This window comes from Crocuta crocuta, unplaced genomic scaffold (assembly GCF_008692635.1).
Source record: "Crocuta crocuta isolate KB4526 unplaced genomic scaffold, BGI_CrCroc_1.0 scaffold580, whole genome shotgun sequence".
NCBI lineage: Eukaryota > Metazoa > Chordata > Mammalia > Carnivora > Hyaenidae > Crocuta > Crocuta crocuta.
This window is the reverse complement of record NW_027527940.1, coordinates 5158431-5178156: the sequence shown is the minus strand read 5'-3', so window position 1 is coordinate 5178156 and position 19726 is coordinate 5158431. Positions and strand designations below refer to the sequence as shown.

Sequence of the window (19726 nt, the reverse complement as noted above, 5' to 3'; positions counted from 1 at the left end):
TGATTAGCTCATCTGAGGGCGGTCCAAGGATGGCTTTAGCCTTGAACAATCTGAGGCTTTTCCTGGAACTGGGACTGGGGCTACGTGCAGCCCGAGATTGCTCTTAATGGAGGACTTAATTTTAGGCTCTTCACAACCTCTCCTGGGCTTGCAACCTCTCATAGGGAGGTGGGAAGGCCTACACGGGAGAATGTAGGACTTTTGGGAGCATCCTGCTTTTGGGAGCACCCTGCTCCCCACATGTGCATGCTCCCACTTCAGGCAAGTTGGGTTTTCCAGGATTTTTTGTTAGATGCTTGAGGATCTGAGAGTCCCTAGAACCCACAAGACAAACTGTAATTTGAGGTCAACTCTTGTATGCCAGTTCCAAATTTCGCAGACTGGGTGCCACATTAGTTTAACGTGACCTCATGAACAATGGCTTAAGGAACACCTCAGAAAATCAGTCTAATCTAGGGACAGGTGAGAAATAGGACACATAGAAGAAAAGAAAACCCAAAAACTCTTTTTTTAAAGAGATAGGGAAGGACAGCACAGGGGAAAGACGGACACCCAAGTATAGAAGAGAATGCCACGTGGGCACAGAGAAGCCACCAACGACATGCTGGAGACAAGAGCCCCAGTGAGGAGATGGCATCCACTAAATTCTGAATCAACTAATGACAGTGGAGGTTTGCTAGATGCCAAGCCCATGGATGTTTGTAACTGAGTTCTCATTCTGGGAAACTTGTCTGAGTTTTCCTTTATCCAGGAAATGCTAGGCGTTTGGCTGAGTGGAATACAAGAAGGAATTTTTCCAGCACTTAACACAAGGTGGCGCCAGACACCCGTGAACTTAGTGAAGTCCCCCTTCCAAGTGGGCTCCAGATGCTTTGCAAAAGTTCCCGGAAGGGATCAATCAAGTCGGATCAGATTCAAAGGAAACTAAGAGCTCTGCACCCACAGAGAGCCTAAGAAAAAACTAGAGCACATCGAAAATAAGAAAAAGTATATACAGATATATATAGATTAGATAGATAGATGATAGATAGATATAATATATACACATAACACTTATATAAAAGATGGGGAAGAGGCTAGACAAACTGAATCTACAAAACTTCTGTAAAAGGAAAGTAAAAGCATGTCACTGGGAATCCCGGTCAGGACAGGAGACAGTCATGTATGGAAGGACTGGAAATGGAGAGCAGCCAGTGAAGAGGCTATTGCAGATGTCCGGGCAGAAAAGGGTCGTGACTTGGGCCAGGGATTTGTGGCAGTGGAGAAAAATGTCTTCTGACTGAGGTATTTACACTTACTAGTATTCTTCATTGATACGGAGTCAAAAAACCCAACATGACTGCATAACAAGACTTGCTGAAGTGCATTCTATTCATCTTTTTTGAGAATTCACTCTATTAGCTTAGTTCTTTTTATGTGTTATTATGGACTCGTGACATTCCAACTCTGTCAATTGATGTCAGCCAATATTCTCATTATGATGCTCACACTTTCCCAACTTTGGCTGGTGGGGGCCCCTTTTAGATTTCAAATGACCCAGTTATTTAAAGCTTTCCTTCTGGCCCAACAAGGTGTTAGGTGTTCTGAGATGGCCTCATACTCTTCTGCCCCAGACCAGATACAAAATCAGACATTGTTCCAAGAAACCCTGGCTTCTTTGGGGAGAAAAATAGCATTAAAAACCATACTGTAGGCGTTAGGGTGCATTATGGGGTAACATGTCACTGGGCCATTTTGATGGGGAAAAAGCCAGAAAAGAAATAAATTTGTTGGCCTCTGGTGGTTCAGTCAGTTAAGCGGTTTGTGGAATGGAGCCCACATCGGGGTCATGCTAACAGCGCAGAGCCTATTTGGGATTCTGTCCCTCTTTCTTCCCCTCCCCCGACCTGTCCCCCGAGCATGTGCATGCATGTGTGCAGTCTCTTAAAATAAATTAAAAACTTACAAAAAAGAAATATATTTTTAATTAAATGTTTTACAAAGGCATGACTTCATACTGATATATTCAATTCAATTCTAACAATACATTGCTCATACTCAAATTTTTGAGTCTACAATTGGCTTTCTATTTCACCAATCCCAAAATCTAGGTTCATATCAAAATAAATGTAATTATTTACTTGCTCTGACAACTTAAGAGAATATCTCCAAAAACAAACCAAATACACACACACACACACACACACGCAGAGTCATTACAAACAGTATAAATACTAAATAAGGTTTTCGTTTTGGAGTGCACACTCCTCAAGATTTGTTCCCAAATTATTCTGTTCTAGAGCTAACAGTCATCTCCCCACCCCATGTCACTATATAAGGATGTAACTGACAGTTGTGGTTCAGTTGTTTTCATTCACTTTCATTTAGAGGAGGCTGCAAATTGCCCCCACCCCCATTTTCTGCTCTACCTTTTTTCATTTTTCATTAGACTTACACATTCCCAATATGCCAGATAATTCATTTAAAAATAAAAATTACTATAATTATTTGATTTTGTATTATCTTATTATTCATGTTTCCCCTCTTCCCTATGAAATGTAAACTTTATGGAGCAGGGTGTTTTGTTCACTGGACTCTGGCAGTTCCCTGAGGGCAGAGTAAGAAAGCTGGGTTTGCGGGTGCCTGGAGGGGATCAGTTGGTTAATTGTCCAACCTCCCCTCAGGTCACGATCTCAGTTGGTGAGTTTGAGCTCCCAGTCAGGCTTTCTGCTGTCAGAGCGTGGTCTTGCATGCTCGCTGTCTCAAAAATAAATAAACGTTCAAAAGAAAAAAAAAAAGAAGCTGGGCTTGATTCTGTGGAAAGGGGCATTCCACCGGTTGAGCAACATCAAGGACTACAGAGATGGTCTTCCTGTTCTGTTGTAGTTATTAACTATGCCCCTTTTCACCCCTTAAAGATTTTTGTTTTTAATTTTTAAAAATTTTTGCAATGTTTATTTATGAGAGCGAGACAGAGTGTGAGTAGGGAGGGGCAGAGAGAGAGGGAGACACAGAATCGGAAGCAGGCTCAGGGCCTGACACAGAGTCGGACGCTCAATCAACAGAGCCACCCAGGCGACCCTGTTTTTAATTTTAAAGGAGGAGAGTAAGTAGGGGAGAGGGACAGAAAGAGAGAAAATCTTTTTTTTTAAATAAAAATATTTTTAATGTTTATTTTTGAAGGCGTGATAGCATGAGTGGGGGAGGGGCAGAGAGAGAGAGAGGGACACACAGAATCCAAAAGAAGCAGGATCTAGGCCTTGAGCTGTCAGCACAGAGTCCCAAGTGGGACTCGAACTCATTAACTGTGAGATCATGACCTGAGCCCAAGTCGGTGAGCCGAAGTCAGATACTTAAGCAAATGAGTCACCCAGCCGCCCCAAGAATCTTTTTATTTTAAATTTATTTATTTTGAGAAAGAGAGAGAGAGAGAGTTCCACCACTCTCAGTACGGAGCCTAATGCAGCGCTTGATCCCATGACTGCAGGATCATGACCTGAGCTGAAATCAAGTCAATTGCTCAACCCACTGAGCTACACAGTGTTGTGCCTGAATCGCGAGTCCCAGAGACCTCCAAGGAGCCGGCACCGATGCAAATACAAAAGGGTCTTTATTACAAGCTCGAGCAGGGGCGCACCCGCCTACCAGTGTCGTGGCAGCAAGGTGAAGCAAAGAACAATAGCGAACAGGGTTTTTAAGGAGTAAGGGATGGGGGTGTTACAGTATGTATAGCATCATCACATAAGCACCAATTACAATTGTACAGCAGCACCCATGGTCACAGCTTTGACCATTCAGTATCTGTGAGGTGTTCATTACTTTTGGTGGGACCCAATCATAACTTTTGAGAATCCTTTGAAAATGACCACTTATGAGGTGAGTTCAAAAGGCCCACGTGGGGGTCAGGCAGGCGGTGAGAAATTGGCTAGTTTGTATAAAATAACTGTTTGCAGTTCCCAGCCTTGACTCAGACCATAGGAATGTTTTTTTGATTAGCTCATCTGAGGGCGGTCCAAGGATGGCTTTAGCCTTGAACAATCTGAGGCTTTTCCTGGAACTGGGACTGGGGCTACGTGCAGCCCGAGATTGCTCTTAATGGAGGACTTAATTTTAGGCTCTTCAACAGGGGCCCCAAAGATTTTTTTTTAAAGTAGTCTCTATACCCGCTGTGGGGCTCAAACTTACAGCACGGAGATCAAGAGTTCCAGGCTCGGGGTACCTGGGTGGCTCAGTCGGTTAAGCGTCCGACTTCAGCTTAGGTCATGATCTCATGGTTCGTGGGTTCGAGCCCCACGTAGGGCTCTGTGCTGACAGCTAGCTCAGAGCGTGGAGCCTGTTTCAGATTCTGTCCGTCTCCTGCTCATGCGGTCTCTCTCTCTCTCTCAGAAATAAATTAAACGCTAAAAAAATTTTTTTTTAATAAAAAAAAAAGAGTTCCAGGCTCTACTGACTCAACCAGCCACATGCCCCTCTTTTCACTCCTTAAAGTGTACACTTTAAAGAGCCAGGTGATGGGGGTAAATGGATTGGAGGGGAGGAGAGGAGGTCTCGGGAGTCAGTACATAAGCGCTCAAGGGGAGAGGGAATGACCAGCTACATAGGAGCCAAGCCCTCCAGTGTCGTGAACTAGCTCAATGTCTGGTACATGATTGCAATGACCTCAGTGGGTACATGTTTGGGAACTGGAAAGAACAGAATAATCAAGAGAAATTTCTCTATACATATATACACCAGCAAGAATGGATGAGCACTGGGACAGATCGTGAGAGGGACTCGAGCAGAGGGAAATCTTGGGTGATTTCTGGGTTCTAGGCCTGGACAGGTGACAGAGGGACGGCAGCCCCAGGGTAGAAGTGGGAAGAGGGAGAGTGGTAACCAGTAGAGAAATATGGCCTTTATTTTTACAAACTGAAAATATGTTTCCAGTTTAGGCTAAATATAAAATCAACACATGCTCTTCATGAAAGAAGAACAATATGGAAGCACTCAAATGGTACAAAGGAAAAGATCTTCAGTATTGTCATCCTTCTGGAAAGCCCACCTCTGGCTACTTGAGACCCCACTGGGTAGAGAGGGGGTTGTAGGCCTCTATCTTATAGGGGAAACTCCCTGGTTGAAACAGGTAGATAGTCCCCACCTCTGGGCTGCCTGGGAGGGAGGGCTAAGAAGGGAGGCACAGGTCCTACCCATCAAACTCTTCACCTCTCAAGAAACTCCCCTCTCCACTCCTTCTCTAACCCTGACTTTCTTCCTCACTTGGTAGAAAGAAGGGCAGGAAGAGGCTTCCAGGGGTGAGTCATGAACGAACATGCCGGAAGGGGCTAAGGACACTCAAGTGAGCTGTCTTAAGCAGGAGAGGTACCCAAAGGCATTTCCTGTGGAGCAAGTCCTCCAGGAAGGTCCAGGGGCACCCTGACCAGGTAAAGCTTTGGCCGGCGGCATAAGTCAGGGTTCTCATGAAGCCAGAAGCTGTCTGCCACTCTCACTGCCCCACCCCCTACCTGAGGTCACCCCCACAACTCCTAGCCAATGGTGGGCTTCAGGAGCTTCTCTGGACACAAGGCTGATAATGTAACTAGAACCCCAATGACCACTTTTTTGGAAGAAGCCAAAAAGATTCCCCAAGGTGACCCCTTTTTATTTTTAATGCTCTACTTTAACAACTCTACAGATAAAGGGAACACAGCAAACATCACACTTATTATTGACATCTTTCTGCATTCTCCTCTCCTCATATGCATACATTTTATGTGCTGCCTTCAGTGTGCACACATTATTTATTCTTTAGTTAAGTTTCTCATGAACCCACAGTATCCCATTTTCCATGGGCCTGCGGCCTCCATCTGGGTCATGTATTGTAGAGCTGGCTGAGCCGTTGACCTCTGCACAGGCGTTTGGCTGGAAGCAAAGTCAACGCTGCTGTGCCCATCCTTCCTTTCTTCTTCCAGGTTTCTTCTACGAAAGCGGGATCTTCATGCTAGCTGGTGTGAAGAGTTTTTATCATTCTTATTACACTGCTATTACACTCTGCAGAAAAGGTGAAACAATCACAATGTACAGTGTTGCCGGTCTCCCAAAACTCTCCAAGTGCTGGATATAAATATATATGCATATGGTGGTTTAACGGTTGTATAGTTAATTCCCCCATTTTATAGATGACAAAACTGAGGACCAGAGAAACCAAGTCACTTCTTCAGGGTCATTCAGTCCATGAATGCAGCCAGATCCAGTTCTTAGAGGCCACATCTCCTCACCCCGACTCAGTGCTCTGTCTGCCAAACCACTCTGCCTCTGACGGTCGCTTCTAGACATGGACCCAGCAGGCTCTGCTAGCTTTTCTTGTCATTTGTCCATGGGGGAAAACTGATCCACAGCCTTTCCCTTCGTGGTTCCAGTGCCATGCCCACCAGCTTCTCAGTTTCAACTGGGGCCTCGCAAAGCCCCCTAGATCCAGGTCCTGAAGGGCTCCTCTGAAGACAGCATGGCAGTGGCACAGGCTTCCACCTCTTCCCTCCTGCAGCTGATTAACTTCTGGGGTGAATTGGTTATTTTCTGAAAAAATAATTTTCATTAATATTCATTCATTATCATGTCATAATATTCATTATGGTGGAATATACTACTGCTACATTATAGTAGCAGTAAAGTAGTCACAATTATAGAGAATATTGCAGAAATCTCAGCTACTTGATTAACTTTCAAGCAACAACAACAACAAAAAGATAATTTTAACCCCTTGGATCAGAGGCTTCCAACATTTACTGAGAACATCCCCCAGTTCACAGACCAGCAGATCTCTTAGGGCCCTGCTATGCCCATGCCCATCTCTCTGGGACACTGTGCCACGAAACCCCAGAATGTTAATTCTGGTCAAAAAGTCTAACCTTCCACCAGAGAGCTCTGAAAATAATGACCGTCTGAGATGCTCAACGTACAGCATGTGGCAGGGCGCCCAGTCCAGAGATGGCGCTCCATAAATTGGAGTCCCTTCCCACTCATATTCATGTTGCTATCATATTCTCCCAGCGACTCCAGTACATAGTCCTAACTGGCTGTAAAAGTGCAGGTGTCAACATTTCAGAAGGACTCTCCCCACTGTTCCTAGCCCGCTCACCTCCACCAGATTCACTAGCTTCTTCTACAGTTATCCCCCACGGTCCTTCCCATCATCACTCCAAAGAGGAGCACATGGGCACAGCAAGTAGGCACAAGGGGTTCCTCCACCTCAGTGCCCGGGAGACATCAGCTTCAGGGAGCCAGGTGCCCTTGATCCTTGTTTGCAAAGAGGCAGCGGCAGGGCTGAGTCCTGGTGTTCACAGGCAATTAACGGGGAAAGACAATGTACAGGGTTCACTGAGGGGGACTGTCGTGTGGAGGCCAGCACCAATCCCCTGCTGCCGGTCCAGTCAGATCCTTAGAATACTAGCTACCTAAATCTGCAGTGATTATATGTGATTACTTAACTCTAGAGGAGTGTCCAATGGAAACATAATTTGAGCTACATACACAGCTTAAAATTCTCTAGTAGCACATTTTAAAAAGTAAAAAGGAACAGGTTAAATTAATATTAATAATGTGTTTTATCTTTAAAATATTATTTTAATTTATGATCTGCATAAAAATATTAATGAAATGGGTATTCAAAATCCATTGTGTATTTTATACTTACAGTACCTCTCAATTGGGACTAGACACATTTCAAGTGCTTAATAGTCACACATGGATTACACCTACTATACTGGACAGTGGAGTTCTAGAACATGAAAGTAAAGCAGCATAATCTCAGAAGTTCACAAGGTGTGAAACTCTTGTCCTGTATGCTAGAACAAACTTTCAAGCAAGGCTCAGTTGATTTGGTTTTTGTGTGTGTTTTGTTTTTTTTTAACAAATAGTTCATTGTCAAATTGGTTTCCATATAACACCAGTGCTCATCCCCACAAGTGCCCTCCTCCATGCCCATCTCCCCCCTTCCCCCCACATCCATCAGTCCTCAGTTTGTTTCTCAGCATTCAAGAGTCTCTCATGGTTTGCCTCTCTCCCTCTCCCCCACCATTTCCCCCCTTCTTCTCCCCCATGGTCCTCAGTTAAGTTCCTCCTAATCCTCCTATACGTGCAAACATATGATATTTGTCCTTCTCTGCCTGACTTATTTCGCTCAGCATAACACCCTCAAGGTCCATCCATGTTGCTACACATGGCCAGATTTCATTGTTTCTCATTGCCATGTAGTATTCCATGGTATAGATAAACCACATCTTCTTGATCCATTCGTCTGTTGATGGACACTTAGGCTCTTTCCATGTTTTAGCTATTGTTGAGAGTGCTGCTATGAACACTGGGGTCCATGTGCTCCTATGCATCAGCATTTCTGTATCCCTTGGGTAAATTCCTAGCAGTGCTATTGCTGGGTCATAGGGGAGTTCTACCGTTAGTTTCCTGAAGTTGATTTGTTTTTTAATCTGAATTAGTTTTCACATTTATAAATCAGGAGATTTCTCATAAACATTTGGGGTTCTAGTTGCTCATTTAAAACTTGGAGATTTGGTACACTGGTTCACAGCCTCTCTCAGCAACAACATGTCAGAGCTGAAAAACAGCTGCCTTCTTTAGCTGGAACATGTTTGCCATGGTCCCCACCATCTCTCCCTATTGAATTATGTTCACTGCAGTGCACATTCCTTTTCTTTTTTCCTTTTGGTACCTGTCTGGGCCCCAGAGGCATCTGAGTTCACAAATACCACTTTCTATGAAACATACAAAGCCAGACTTGTAATGGCCCATTGAAGAATGACTAACTTGGGACCACCTTTATGCTAGCTACCCATATTCCAGGGTAATGTGACAGCAAGAAGAGAAAGAATAAAGTGAGTCATAGAAAAGAAAAAAAGACTCTTTCACACCAAAGCTCCATCCCTATGAAGCAATTAAGGATGAAAGATAAGGAGAAGAAATAATACTTTAAAATAGGGAGTATACACTGAGCATTCCTTTTAAAAATTTTTTTTAATGTTTATTTATTTTGAGAGAGAGACAGACAGAGTATGAGTGGGGGAGGGGCAGAGAGAGAAGGAGACACAGAATCGAAGCAGGCTCCAGGCTCTGAGCTGTCAGCACAGAGCCTGACATAGGGCTCAAACTCATGAGCTGTGAGATCATGGCCTGAGCCAAAGTCAGATGATCAACCCACTGAGCCACCCAGGCGCCCCTCAGCATTGCTATAATTTTCCTTGCATATATATTTTTGTTTTAGAAAACTGTTACTTGGTGATATAAATTTGAATGGAAAGAAAGACTTAATGGTGTATTTCAGAGTACAACCATCACCAACCATGAAATTACAGATGTAGACATGAAGTGTTTAATCCAAACAGATAAATTAAATACTCACAAACTGCATAGGGCTATTTGAAGAATTGTCAAGGATTTCCACTTGGCAATTTTCCAAAGTTTGATTGGAAAGATGTGTGAGTTTTGCAAGGAGGCTGAAAGTTGTTTTTAACACTTTAAAGGATTATAAGTAAGGCAAATGTGAAGTGCAGCTAGGCTGTGCTGAAGTCAAGGCTGTGGTAGGAGAGAGGGTGGTGGTGACATACAGCTCCAGAATCTGTTTGGGGTTTAATGGACCCTAGTGATCGAGTTCTCATACAGCACTATGGGAAGTACATATACCCAGAGAAATTGTCCACTGAAAACAACTAGGGAGAAAAAAAAATTAAAAACCTTATGGAAAGGAATACACACAGGAACAGACACCGGAATGATGGAGGAAGGATGGTAAGAACAGAGAAGTGAAAGGTAGGCAAGGGTAGTGGTATCTATCTCCCATGGATAAAAGTGGTCATACTCTCATAGAATATCCTTGTTTCTGGTCTCCTCTAAAGTTGCTTGGTTTTCTCCAAAAGCTATTTTTAGGGTGTGGCTTTAAAAAATTTTCTTAATGTTTGCTTATTTAAAAATTTTTTAATGTTTATTTTTGAGAGAAACAGAGCATGCGGCAGGGAAGGGCAGAGAGAGAGAGACAGAACCTGAAGCAGTCTCCAGATTCTGAGCTGTCAGCACAGAGCCCATGCTGGGCTCGTGAACCATGAGATTATGACCTGAGCTAAAGTTGGACACTTAACCGACTATGCCACACAAGTGCTCCAATGTCTATTTATTTTTGAGAGAGAGAGACAGAGTGTGAGCAGGAGAGGGGCAGAGGGAGAGGGAGAAACAGAATATGAAGAAGGCTCCAGGCTCAGAGATGTCAGCACAGAGCCCAGTGCAGGGCCCGAATTTGTAAACTGTGAGATCATGACCTGACCAGAGATCACATGGTTAACCAATTGAGCCACCCAGGCGCCCTACAATGTGACTCTTAATGCATTAGGATTCCTAGGACTTTTTGCCATTTGAGGGCTCTTCTTGTGTGCCTGAAATTTTATAAGCAACTGACCTTCTCCATGATTCTTTCCCTGGCCCTTTGCTCTGTCACTCACTTTGGGTCTTGGAAGGATCCTATGTCCCTGATCCTGGAGTAAGGAGGAACCTCTACGGGGCTGCTGAACTGTAGACTAGAAGAAGAAAAATGAGAGACGGTGTTAGGAATGGAATACCCTGTGAGTAGAGGGTGACCATGAGTAACAGAGTTGAGAGGAAAACCACAAAAAGTAGTTTGATGGAGTCCGGCTGAGTAAGGCTAAATTTTTACCACATGTGGAAAAGAAGAGCTGTGACCTGCCTCAGCCAGGGATGCTACCCTACCATTATCATTTTGGATTGGTCCGGGACATTCTCTTTCACTGCACTTATGGTGGAGCAGCACCAATCAGACCAATCCTCCTACAGATAACAAATTTAAAAACTGGTCAAAATATGGGGCATCTGGGTGACTCAGTCAGTTAAGTGTCTGACTCCTGGTTTCAGCTCAGGTCATGACCTCAGGTTTCGTGGGCTCAAGCCTTGCATCGGACTCTGCGCTCACAGCACAGAGTCTGCTTGGGATTCTCCCTGTTTTACTGCCCCTCCCCCACTCATGCGGTCTCTGTCTCTCTCAAAATAAATAAACTTAAAAAAAAACTGATCAAAATATAATATCGACTTCCTTAAGTTACTGGAGAGCAATCAACAATTGACACTTGAAAGAAGATAACATCACCGGGTGAGTTTCACATTTTTTACAGTTCCTTGACTGGGGGCAAGTCTCTTTTGGTGCCATGAACAGTGACAAATATGGATGCAAACACAGAAGTTAGATGGTGAGAGGACCAAAGCTCGGGGTTAATGGACTAAACATTCCAGTTAAATGGCAGAGATTATTGGAATGGATTTATTTTAAAGAATAAAAATTTAAGACCAACATATGCTGCTACAAGAGACACACTTTAAATATGAGGACATGGATAAGTATAAAGTAAAAATATAGAAAGAAGATAGCTGTTCAAACAGTAAACAACAAAGAGCTGTATCAATATCAGGATAAGGGCTGATTGCCAGAGATAAAGAGGGACACTTTATGATGATAAAAGTCTCAATTATTAAGGAAGGCATGACAATTATAAGTACGCATGCACCCAAAACAGAGCATCAAAATACGTGAAGAAAAATTGACAAACGTAGAAACAGACACATCTACTCTCCTAGTTGGAGATTTTGTTTTGTCACTCTCAATAACTAATAGGACTATACCAAAATATCTGAACAGTATGATCAAGTATTTTGACCCAATTGATATTTTTAAAACACTACTCCAACAACTGGAGAATACACATCTTTTTGAGAAAAAGAGAGAGAAACAGAATGAGATAGTATGAGCAGGGGGAGGGTCAGAGAGAAGGAGAGACAGAATCCCAAGCACGCTCCACACCACCCCTGCAGAGCCCTGATGCTGGGCTTATATTCAGAAACTATGAGATCATGACTTGAGCCGAGATCAAGAGTCAGACACTTAATTGACTGCGCCACACAGGCACCCCCAGAATGCACATCTTTTAAAGATCCCACAACTTTGAGCCCCTGGGGTTCTTGCTGAAGGGGAATAGGCCTGCCCTGCTCCCCTGTATGTGCTACACCACGGTGCCTTCCTCTTTAGCAGTGAACCATTTAGTCATTCAGAGTGGGCTGGCGGGGCACTGATGAAACGCACATTAGTAAGCAATTATGGAAAAGCAAAAATGAAATGAATCAATATATTTAAAGACTTAGAACAGTCTGGCGCTTAACTCTACACTCATGTCAGCTAAAGTTAGGACCATGTAGAAGCGACGGGAAGAGAAAGAGAGCTGGCTTTAGGATGACAGCGTGGAGGGCATCCTGGAGCCTGGGTCACAGGGAGGATTACTTCCCGGTGTCAGGAGAGCATGGCCTGCACTCTCAGGGTCATGCAGATGTCGTTAAGTAACTCCTTCCAGAATGACTCCAGGCTAATAAAGAACTACAGGCAGTTCTGATTCTAGGTGCCTCTGAGAAGCTGACTGCTAACTCCCTCCTGCCAGGAGAGGTCTGTGAGAAATCCCCGAGGTGACAGGAGTGGGTTTGTTTTTGTTTGTTGTTGCTTTGTTTTGTTTTCTGCGGCTTTAAGTGTTGAGGTCTGAGTGGCATGGGGGGCACAGGAGGTAGCAAAATGGAACACAGGGAGTTACTGGAGGCCTGCATTTGCTTTTCTCCCACCCTGGCATGGGCATAGGACTTGCCCCCACTAGAGACTCAAATCTGTGGTCCAGAGTCCACAGGAGTAACATAAGAACACTGGCCTTGCCAGGAGCTGAGAAAACAGGTGGGGACCCCTAACCGTAGGTGGTCACTGGCCAGGCCCAGACTGTCCCCCAGCCCCCAGCCAAAGGGAAAGCACAGTCCATGCTTTTTGCCCTGAGAAGCAATGAGGCTCTTGGCGTATGAGTTGAGTATGTTGGGATGGAACATACTACTGCATGTAGCTGCTGTTTTAATTATGGCACGGGGCCAAGAACGCTCGCAGGCCAGGCTGGAAGAGTATGACTGTGTGTGACTCTTGAAATGCGGAACATCCTGAGCGGTAGAACACACCTGCTCTCTTGGCTGTGCCAGGTCCTGAGGGCAAGCGGCAGTGGCCTGACGAGAGCCTGAGGAAGGCCACCGCTCCCCAGAGAAGGGGGTTCTCTGTCAGCCCCTCTAATTAGAAGTGAATTCTAATTCACTAAGTTAAGTGTCTGACTTCTGCTCAGGTCATGATCTCACAGTTTGTGAGTTGGAGCCCCACATTGGGCTCTGTGCTGTCAGCACATAGCCTGCTTCAGATCCTCTGTCCCCCTCTCTCTCTCTGCCCACCCCCACTCTTGCATGCTCTATCTCTCTCTTGAAAATAAATAAACTTTTTTAATTTTTAAAATTGTTTTTATTTATTTATTTTTAATTTAAAAAAAATTTTTTTTCTAGGAGAGAGAGAGAGAGACAGCATGAGCAGGGGAGGGTCAGAGAGAGAGGGAGACACAGACTCTGAAACAGGCTCCAGGCTCTGAGCTGGCTGTCAGCACAGAGCCCGACGCGGGGCTCGAACCCACGAACCGCGAGATCATGACCTAAGCGAAAGTCGGACACTTAACCGACTAAGCCACCCAGGTGTCCCTAAATAAACTTTTTTTTAAAAAAAGGAGTGAATTCCTATAAATCCTCTTCTCTCCTCTTTGTGCAAATGCTTGTAAATCCACAGAATGTGTGCCCACGCCAGACTCCATCTGGTCAGTGTCTTGCTGAAAGGAAAAAAGAATATCATTACCAAGGTGTCGGGGAGCACCACCACGGGGCAGCAGGAGTGCCGGAGCAGCCGGCCCATTTTCCAGATCGAAATGGGCACCACCACGAGGATCAGCATGAAGCCAACAAACGCAAACAGGGCCAGCGCCAGGGGGAGGGTCTCTCCTGGAAATGAAAAGATAAGAACAGGCTGAGGAGACAACAGCGAAGACGAGATCTCCCGTCCTGGCCTCGCTCGCTGTCCGGGTGCTGGCTCTGCACATCGGCCAGGACAGCAGATGCCAACATCCGGATATGTGACGTCTACCTAGCTGACTAAAATTAACCACCATTAAAACCAATTTTTTTTTAGAATCCAGATTAAGGTGTTGTTTCCAGAAAGCCCCAGGGAAGATTAAAATCTTTTTCTTGGGAAGGGAAAGGGAGGAGCATCATGTGTTAAGGCACTAGCTGTGTTAGCACGTCCCTTGGCCCAGCTGCCAGGAGGAAGGCGATGTGCCAGGACCCCGGCAGGATGAGGGGGAGGTGCCGAGAGAGAACGGCACAGAAGGGAGCTGGGTGGTAACTGAAAACAAAATGTGTTTCACAATTTGCTCTTGGCATTGCCTTACATTGTGGAGGAAAATACTGACCTCGGAAAACGGTCACACTGTAATTATGATATATCGAGCCTCTACTATCATCAAGTGACTTACCCCAGGTCACACAGGTAGGGCTGGCTCCGAAGCCCAGGGTCATTGTACTGAGCAAATGTATCAGAAAGTGCCAAGTGTGAGCATCTGCAGTTGCAGAAGGGGTGATAGGTTATGTTCCCATCTTCCTGTTCCGTGTGACGTGGAGCGACTCATTGAGCCCCTCTAGGTCAGACCCCTCACCAACGATGTGAAGGGTGGCACAGCCGGGGAGGCCGCAGAGAAGACAGTGGTATCACGTAGGTGGCTGGGGGCACTGAGCTTTGTTTCAGTACTTTTGAAACTACTTCGGCAGTACACAACAAGAAATAAACAAATGTTCATACTCTCTCATTTATTCCTCTGGGTGGATTCCAAAGAATTATTTCAAGGAAGGAAACAATTATATGCAGAGAGCAGTTCATAGCAACACCTGGGGTAGGGCAAACAGCCTCATAACCAGTTTGTTTCTCTACCCCCCACCTCCACGTATGCTCTGTTGTGTTTCATTCATAGCACACACCACCAAGTGAAACTATCTCATTTGTTTACTTGTTTGTAGCCCATCTCCCCAGCTAGAGAATAAACTCCCATGAGGGCAGGGGCTTCCCTTCTGTATCCCAGTGACTAGACCAGCGTTTGGCACATAGTCAATGCTCAGTAAATACTCACTGAATGAATCAATCAATCAATGAACATCATCATCAAAAGCAAATGGAACTGACCTAAAACATAGAAATTATCTAAATACCCCAAAATAGGAGATGATTTAATATATCATGTGACATTGACATGGTAGGTTAGGAATTCAACTTTTAAAATGGGAATTGGGATATACACACATTTGTTCACTCCAGCATGATCTCCAGTGGCAAGACTGGAAGTATATGTTTTGTTACATATATATATTTTTTGTTATATATATTTTGGCACATCAATAAATTCACTTATTATACATCTGCTTTAAAAATGAGGTAGGTCCGGGTGCCTGGGTGGCTCAGTCAATTAAGTGTCCAACACTTGATCTCAGCTCAGGTCATGATCTCACAGTTCATGAGTTCAAGCCCCATGTTGGGATCTGCACTGATGGCATGGAGCCTGCTTGGGATTCTGTCTCTCCTTCTCTCTGTCCCTTCCTCGCTTGTGTTCTCTCTCTCCCAAAATAAATAAATAAATTTTTAAAAATGAGACCAGTTCACATGTAGTGACATGAAAAGACGTTCACAATATACTTCTAAGTGAAGACAAGCAATGTACAGAACGGTAAGCACAGTACACTCCCATTTTTTGCCTGTGAGTATTGGCATCACAAGACGACTAGAAGATTCGATGTCAGACTTGGAAAAGGAAACCTGAGTGATGTGGGGGAGAATGGAGAACGTGTACCTCTCACTTTATATGCTTCTGTGTTGTTTTAATTCTTCACCAAACTTGACTTACATGGTTTTAAAAAGTAGTATAAAATAGTAACCAAAAAAATCCATGTGGAAGATGTTAGAAATGTTACGTCTGCTCTCTCTCAAAAATAAATAAAACCTTTAAAAAAAAAAAAGGGGGGGGGGAGGGGCGCCTGGCTGGCTCAGTTCGTTGAGCACCGACTTCGGTTCAGGTCATGATCTCGCAGTTCGTGAGTTCGAGCCCTGCATCAGGCTCTGTGCTGACAGCTTAGAGCCTGGAGCCTGCTTCTGATTCTGTGTCTCCCTCTCTGTCTCCCCCACTCATGCTCTGTCTCTCTCTCTCTCAAAAATAAGTAAAACCTTTAAAAAAAAAAAAAAAGAAATGTTATGTCTGTGAAAAAGCAAGCACACAGTGTGCAAGTATCTACACGTAGACAACGGTAGAACAATCACACCACCTTGCAGAGCAATTTGGGAACAGCGGTCAAAACTTAAATATGGATGCTTGTGACCAAGAAGCTCTACTTCCAGGAATTCATCCTTCAAATATACACACACCAGGGGTGCCTGGGTAGCTCAGTCAGTTAAGCGTCTGACTTCGGCTCTGGTCATGATCTCACCACTCACAGTTTCAAGTCCCGTGTTGGGCTCTGTGCTGGCAGCTCAGAGCCTGGAGCCTGCTTCAGATTCTGTGTCTCCCTCTCTTCCTTCCCCTCCTCCACTTGCACTGTATCTCTCTTTCAAAAATGAATAAATGTTTTTAAAAAAAAAAAAAGCAAATATACACACACCAGCAAACTGATCTATGTACAAGATAATTAATTAAAACATTGGCTAGAAGAGAAAAATATTGGGGCAAAAACTAAATATCCACCAATGAAGGACTAGTTAAATTAGTCACATATACACACAACTATATACTGTGCAGCTGTAACGAAGGATGAGAAAGTTCTTATTGATATGGAAAAATCTATAAGATATATAAGGTGAAAAAGACATGATCCAGAACAGCACAATAAGTATGCTACCATTTGTGCTAAAATAAAGGGAAATCTATATGTGTGTGTGTGTGTGTGTATATATATATTCACATTTACTTGTATATGTATTTAAAAGTCTTTAGAAGGATATACAAGAAATGAATACCTATAAGGGAGGGGCTAGAATTGCAAGGATGGGGAAGAGGAGTAGAAAGGAGAGTCTCCACACGTATCTTGTGGTGTTTGAGTGGCAGAATCGTGGGATATGGGGTGTTGTTTTGTTTTTTTCCAAAGGATTTTTTTAACACTGTAGGGGTTTAGACTATAAAAAAATTCAAGGGAAAAAATTAAGTCAAACAAGAGGATTCTGTAGACTTTCCATCAAGTCCCTTCCAGCTGAAAGCAGCAGTGATATACAGCGGGGTGCCTCTTTCCAAGGTCTGACTCTCATACCCCTGGCGGCTTCTCTGGCACCCTCAGCCCCCTCCAGTTCCCAGGTGCTTGCAACATCTGGCCTCAGGCCTAGGAAGCTCTCAGGAGGAAAGTGTTCCAGACACCTGCTCAAGTGACCCCAACAAGACCCAAGGTGAAATCTTGCTTCTAGGAGACTTACAGGAAATCACACTTTCACCACAGAAACCCTCCCAGCTCGGGGGCAGGTCAGTGAAACCTAGAGCAAACTCAGAACTAAAGGAACCCAGAAGATAGCCAAGCAAACACCGGGAAGGGCCTTCATCTGTGCAGGAAGGACTCCAGGAACAGGAAAGCCATCCATACCTTGCACCTTGACACATTCTGCCTGGCTGAAAGGGCTGTGCCTCCCGATGGCCTTCACGAATGTCCGGACCTTCACACAGTAGGCAGCCCCCGGTTGCATGGTTTCCAGGTGCACCGGAATGCCCCTGCTCCTCACCACTTTGACATGTTCCTTTAGGAGACCAGAAGACAGTTACACCCTGAGGGAAGCAGGACAGGACAGGGCAAGAAGAGCCAAGGAAGTAAAGTTTTAGATACTTCCTTTCTGGGATGCATATAGAATGTCCCCTCTCATTTATTCATTCATTCATTCTTTTGTATTTATTAAGTACCTACTATGTGCCAGGTACTGTTATAGGCACAGAGACATAGCAAAGAACAAAATAAAGTCAGTGCTTTCATGGAGCTTACATGGGGGGAGACACAATTATAGGACACATGTCAGGTCGTTATAAGGCTGTGAAGAAAAAGGAAGTAGGGCAAAAAGGTAGAATGATGAGGAAGGACTAAACAGAGTGGTTAGTGAAGTCCTCCCTGACAAGGTAACATTTGTGCAAACCCCTGATGGTCAGAAATCTGACTGAGCCGGGGGGCTTGGCATGGCCAGTGTGGCCAGAGAGATCAGTTCACAAGAGCAGTGGAGCCAGGAAGCTATGCCTCCTCATCCATCCATCCATTTNTGGCTGGGCCCAGCCCCAGTGACTCAGAGTACATGTTCCTCTCTTGGCACCGGCCCTGCTAATTACCAAGGGTTGGGAATGGGCTCCATCCCAAAAAATCTGAGGAAGCTGCATGCTCCCTCCTGCCCAGGCCCTGATCTGTCCCCCATACTACTCCCTCTGCCTGGCTGGCAATGCCATGTCCCACCACTGGGCCCTGACCCAGCACGAGTAAATACTGGAAACCATTGTTATTGCCTGCCCCACCTACACACATCACTTTTCAGGGAAAATACCCAAACTACAGCCCGTGTTGAGTAGATGTTAGGGCATGTGCCTTGTCCCCCAGATACTGCTGTGAGGTCAGGGGCACCCTATGCCAGCTCTGCTGTAGATTCTATGAAAGCTCTCTACTGCCTCCTATCCAGACTTATTATGAAGGCTGTTTTTCTCGTGCTGCCTGCAGTACCCTTTGCAAATCAACTTGGACAGGGTCTCCAGTAGGTCTGACTGTCCCTTAGTTTCTGCTCAAGCTCTAGCCCTTCTGCTGCTGCTGCTGTTTGGTTGGCCATTTGCTCTGGGAGTGCCAACAGCCCACCCAACCCGGTCTGCGGCAACTCTCCCACAGTATGATGGGGCGGTGCCCCATTTAGGCATTCTGGGTGGCCAGCTGGCTGATAATTAGTCAGGTTTATTCACAAGCCAGCTCCTGGCTCTCTGCCCCAACTTCTGTACCCTACCCAGATACACGCCCTCAAGAAGCTTGTGCCAGTCTCATATGCTTTTGAAATCATCTACATAATCTAGAACACTCTGGTCTGCTACACCTAAACATACCAGGGAGAATGGCTGAGTAGACAGGCTGATGAGGAAGGAGAAAGCACTGAAAGGTATTATGGATCATGCTATGTTAGAGTTTAGGGCAAAGAGGCAACCCCCATACCTCAGCAAATCTGGCCCGAGAAAGCTCCCAGCCAAAGCATGGGGTGGACCAAAGCAATTCTTTGAAAAGGCGGCTCTAGGACTGTCAGTCTACTTCCATTGCTCCTTTCCCACCCTCCACCCAGGACTCTTCATGCTCAGGCCACCCCTGTGAGCACTTCAGGGGCCGGCTTTCCTCGCCCAGCTCTCAGAGGTCTGTGACACCATCCCTGAGGCCCAACTCCAAGGCCAAGGCCGGAAGTCTCACCTTGGCACCAGGCTCCCTCCTCCAGTAAGCCACAAGGAACTCGAACTGGGGTCCCAGGTCTTCCAACTTAATAACCAGATGGAAGCCGTCTTTAGTGACCTCCATCACAGGCGGGTTGAGGATGGCTGTTGGCAAGACAGGGGGAGAATCAAAGCCAGCCCCAGAGAGGACTGACTTTCTGTCCTGTGAGACCAGAACCAAGTCATCAGTAGAAACATGCGAGGGTTATAGGGAAGGGAGGGTGATGATGTCACTTCCCAGCATGCAGAAACTGTACCATCATCCCCCTTATCTGAGATTTTGCTTGCCATGGTTTCAGGTACCTGTGGTCGCGAGGGAAGCAGATGATCTTCCTTCTGATATATGATCAGAAAGTCAGTAGAAG

At 45.1% G+C, this 19726-nt stretch overlaps 1 protein-coding gene across 5 annotated transcripts in view; it reads right to left on the bottom strand.

Moving 5' to 3' along the window:
* Positions 1-5605: 5605 nt before the first annotated feature.
* IL20RB (interleukin 20 receptor subunit beta) overlaps positions 5606-19726 on the bottom strand; it is a 33666-nt gene continuing 19545 nt past the window's right edge. For 2 of the 5 annotated variants that reach the window (XM_077752352.1, XM_077752356.1), the window contains 4 exons: positions 19342-19466; positions 17515-17693; positions 13712-13854; positions 5606-6531 (listed from right to left, as the gene is read on the bottom strand). In XM_077752352.1, coding sequence (XP_077608478.1) covers positions 6284-6531; positions 13712-13854; positions 17515-17693; positions 19342-19466 — 695 coding nt within the window. In that variant the 3' untranslated portion in view covers positions 5606-6283. Of the gene's footprint in view, positions 6532-13484; positions 13686-13711; positions 13855-17514; positions 17694-19341; positions 19467-19726 lie in introns of those variants that run through there. The other 3 variants (XM_077752353.1, XM_077752354.1, XM_077752357.1) reach the window with 3 other exon arrangements.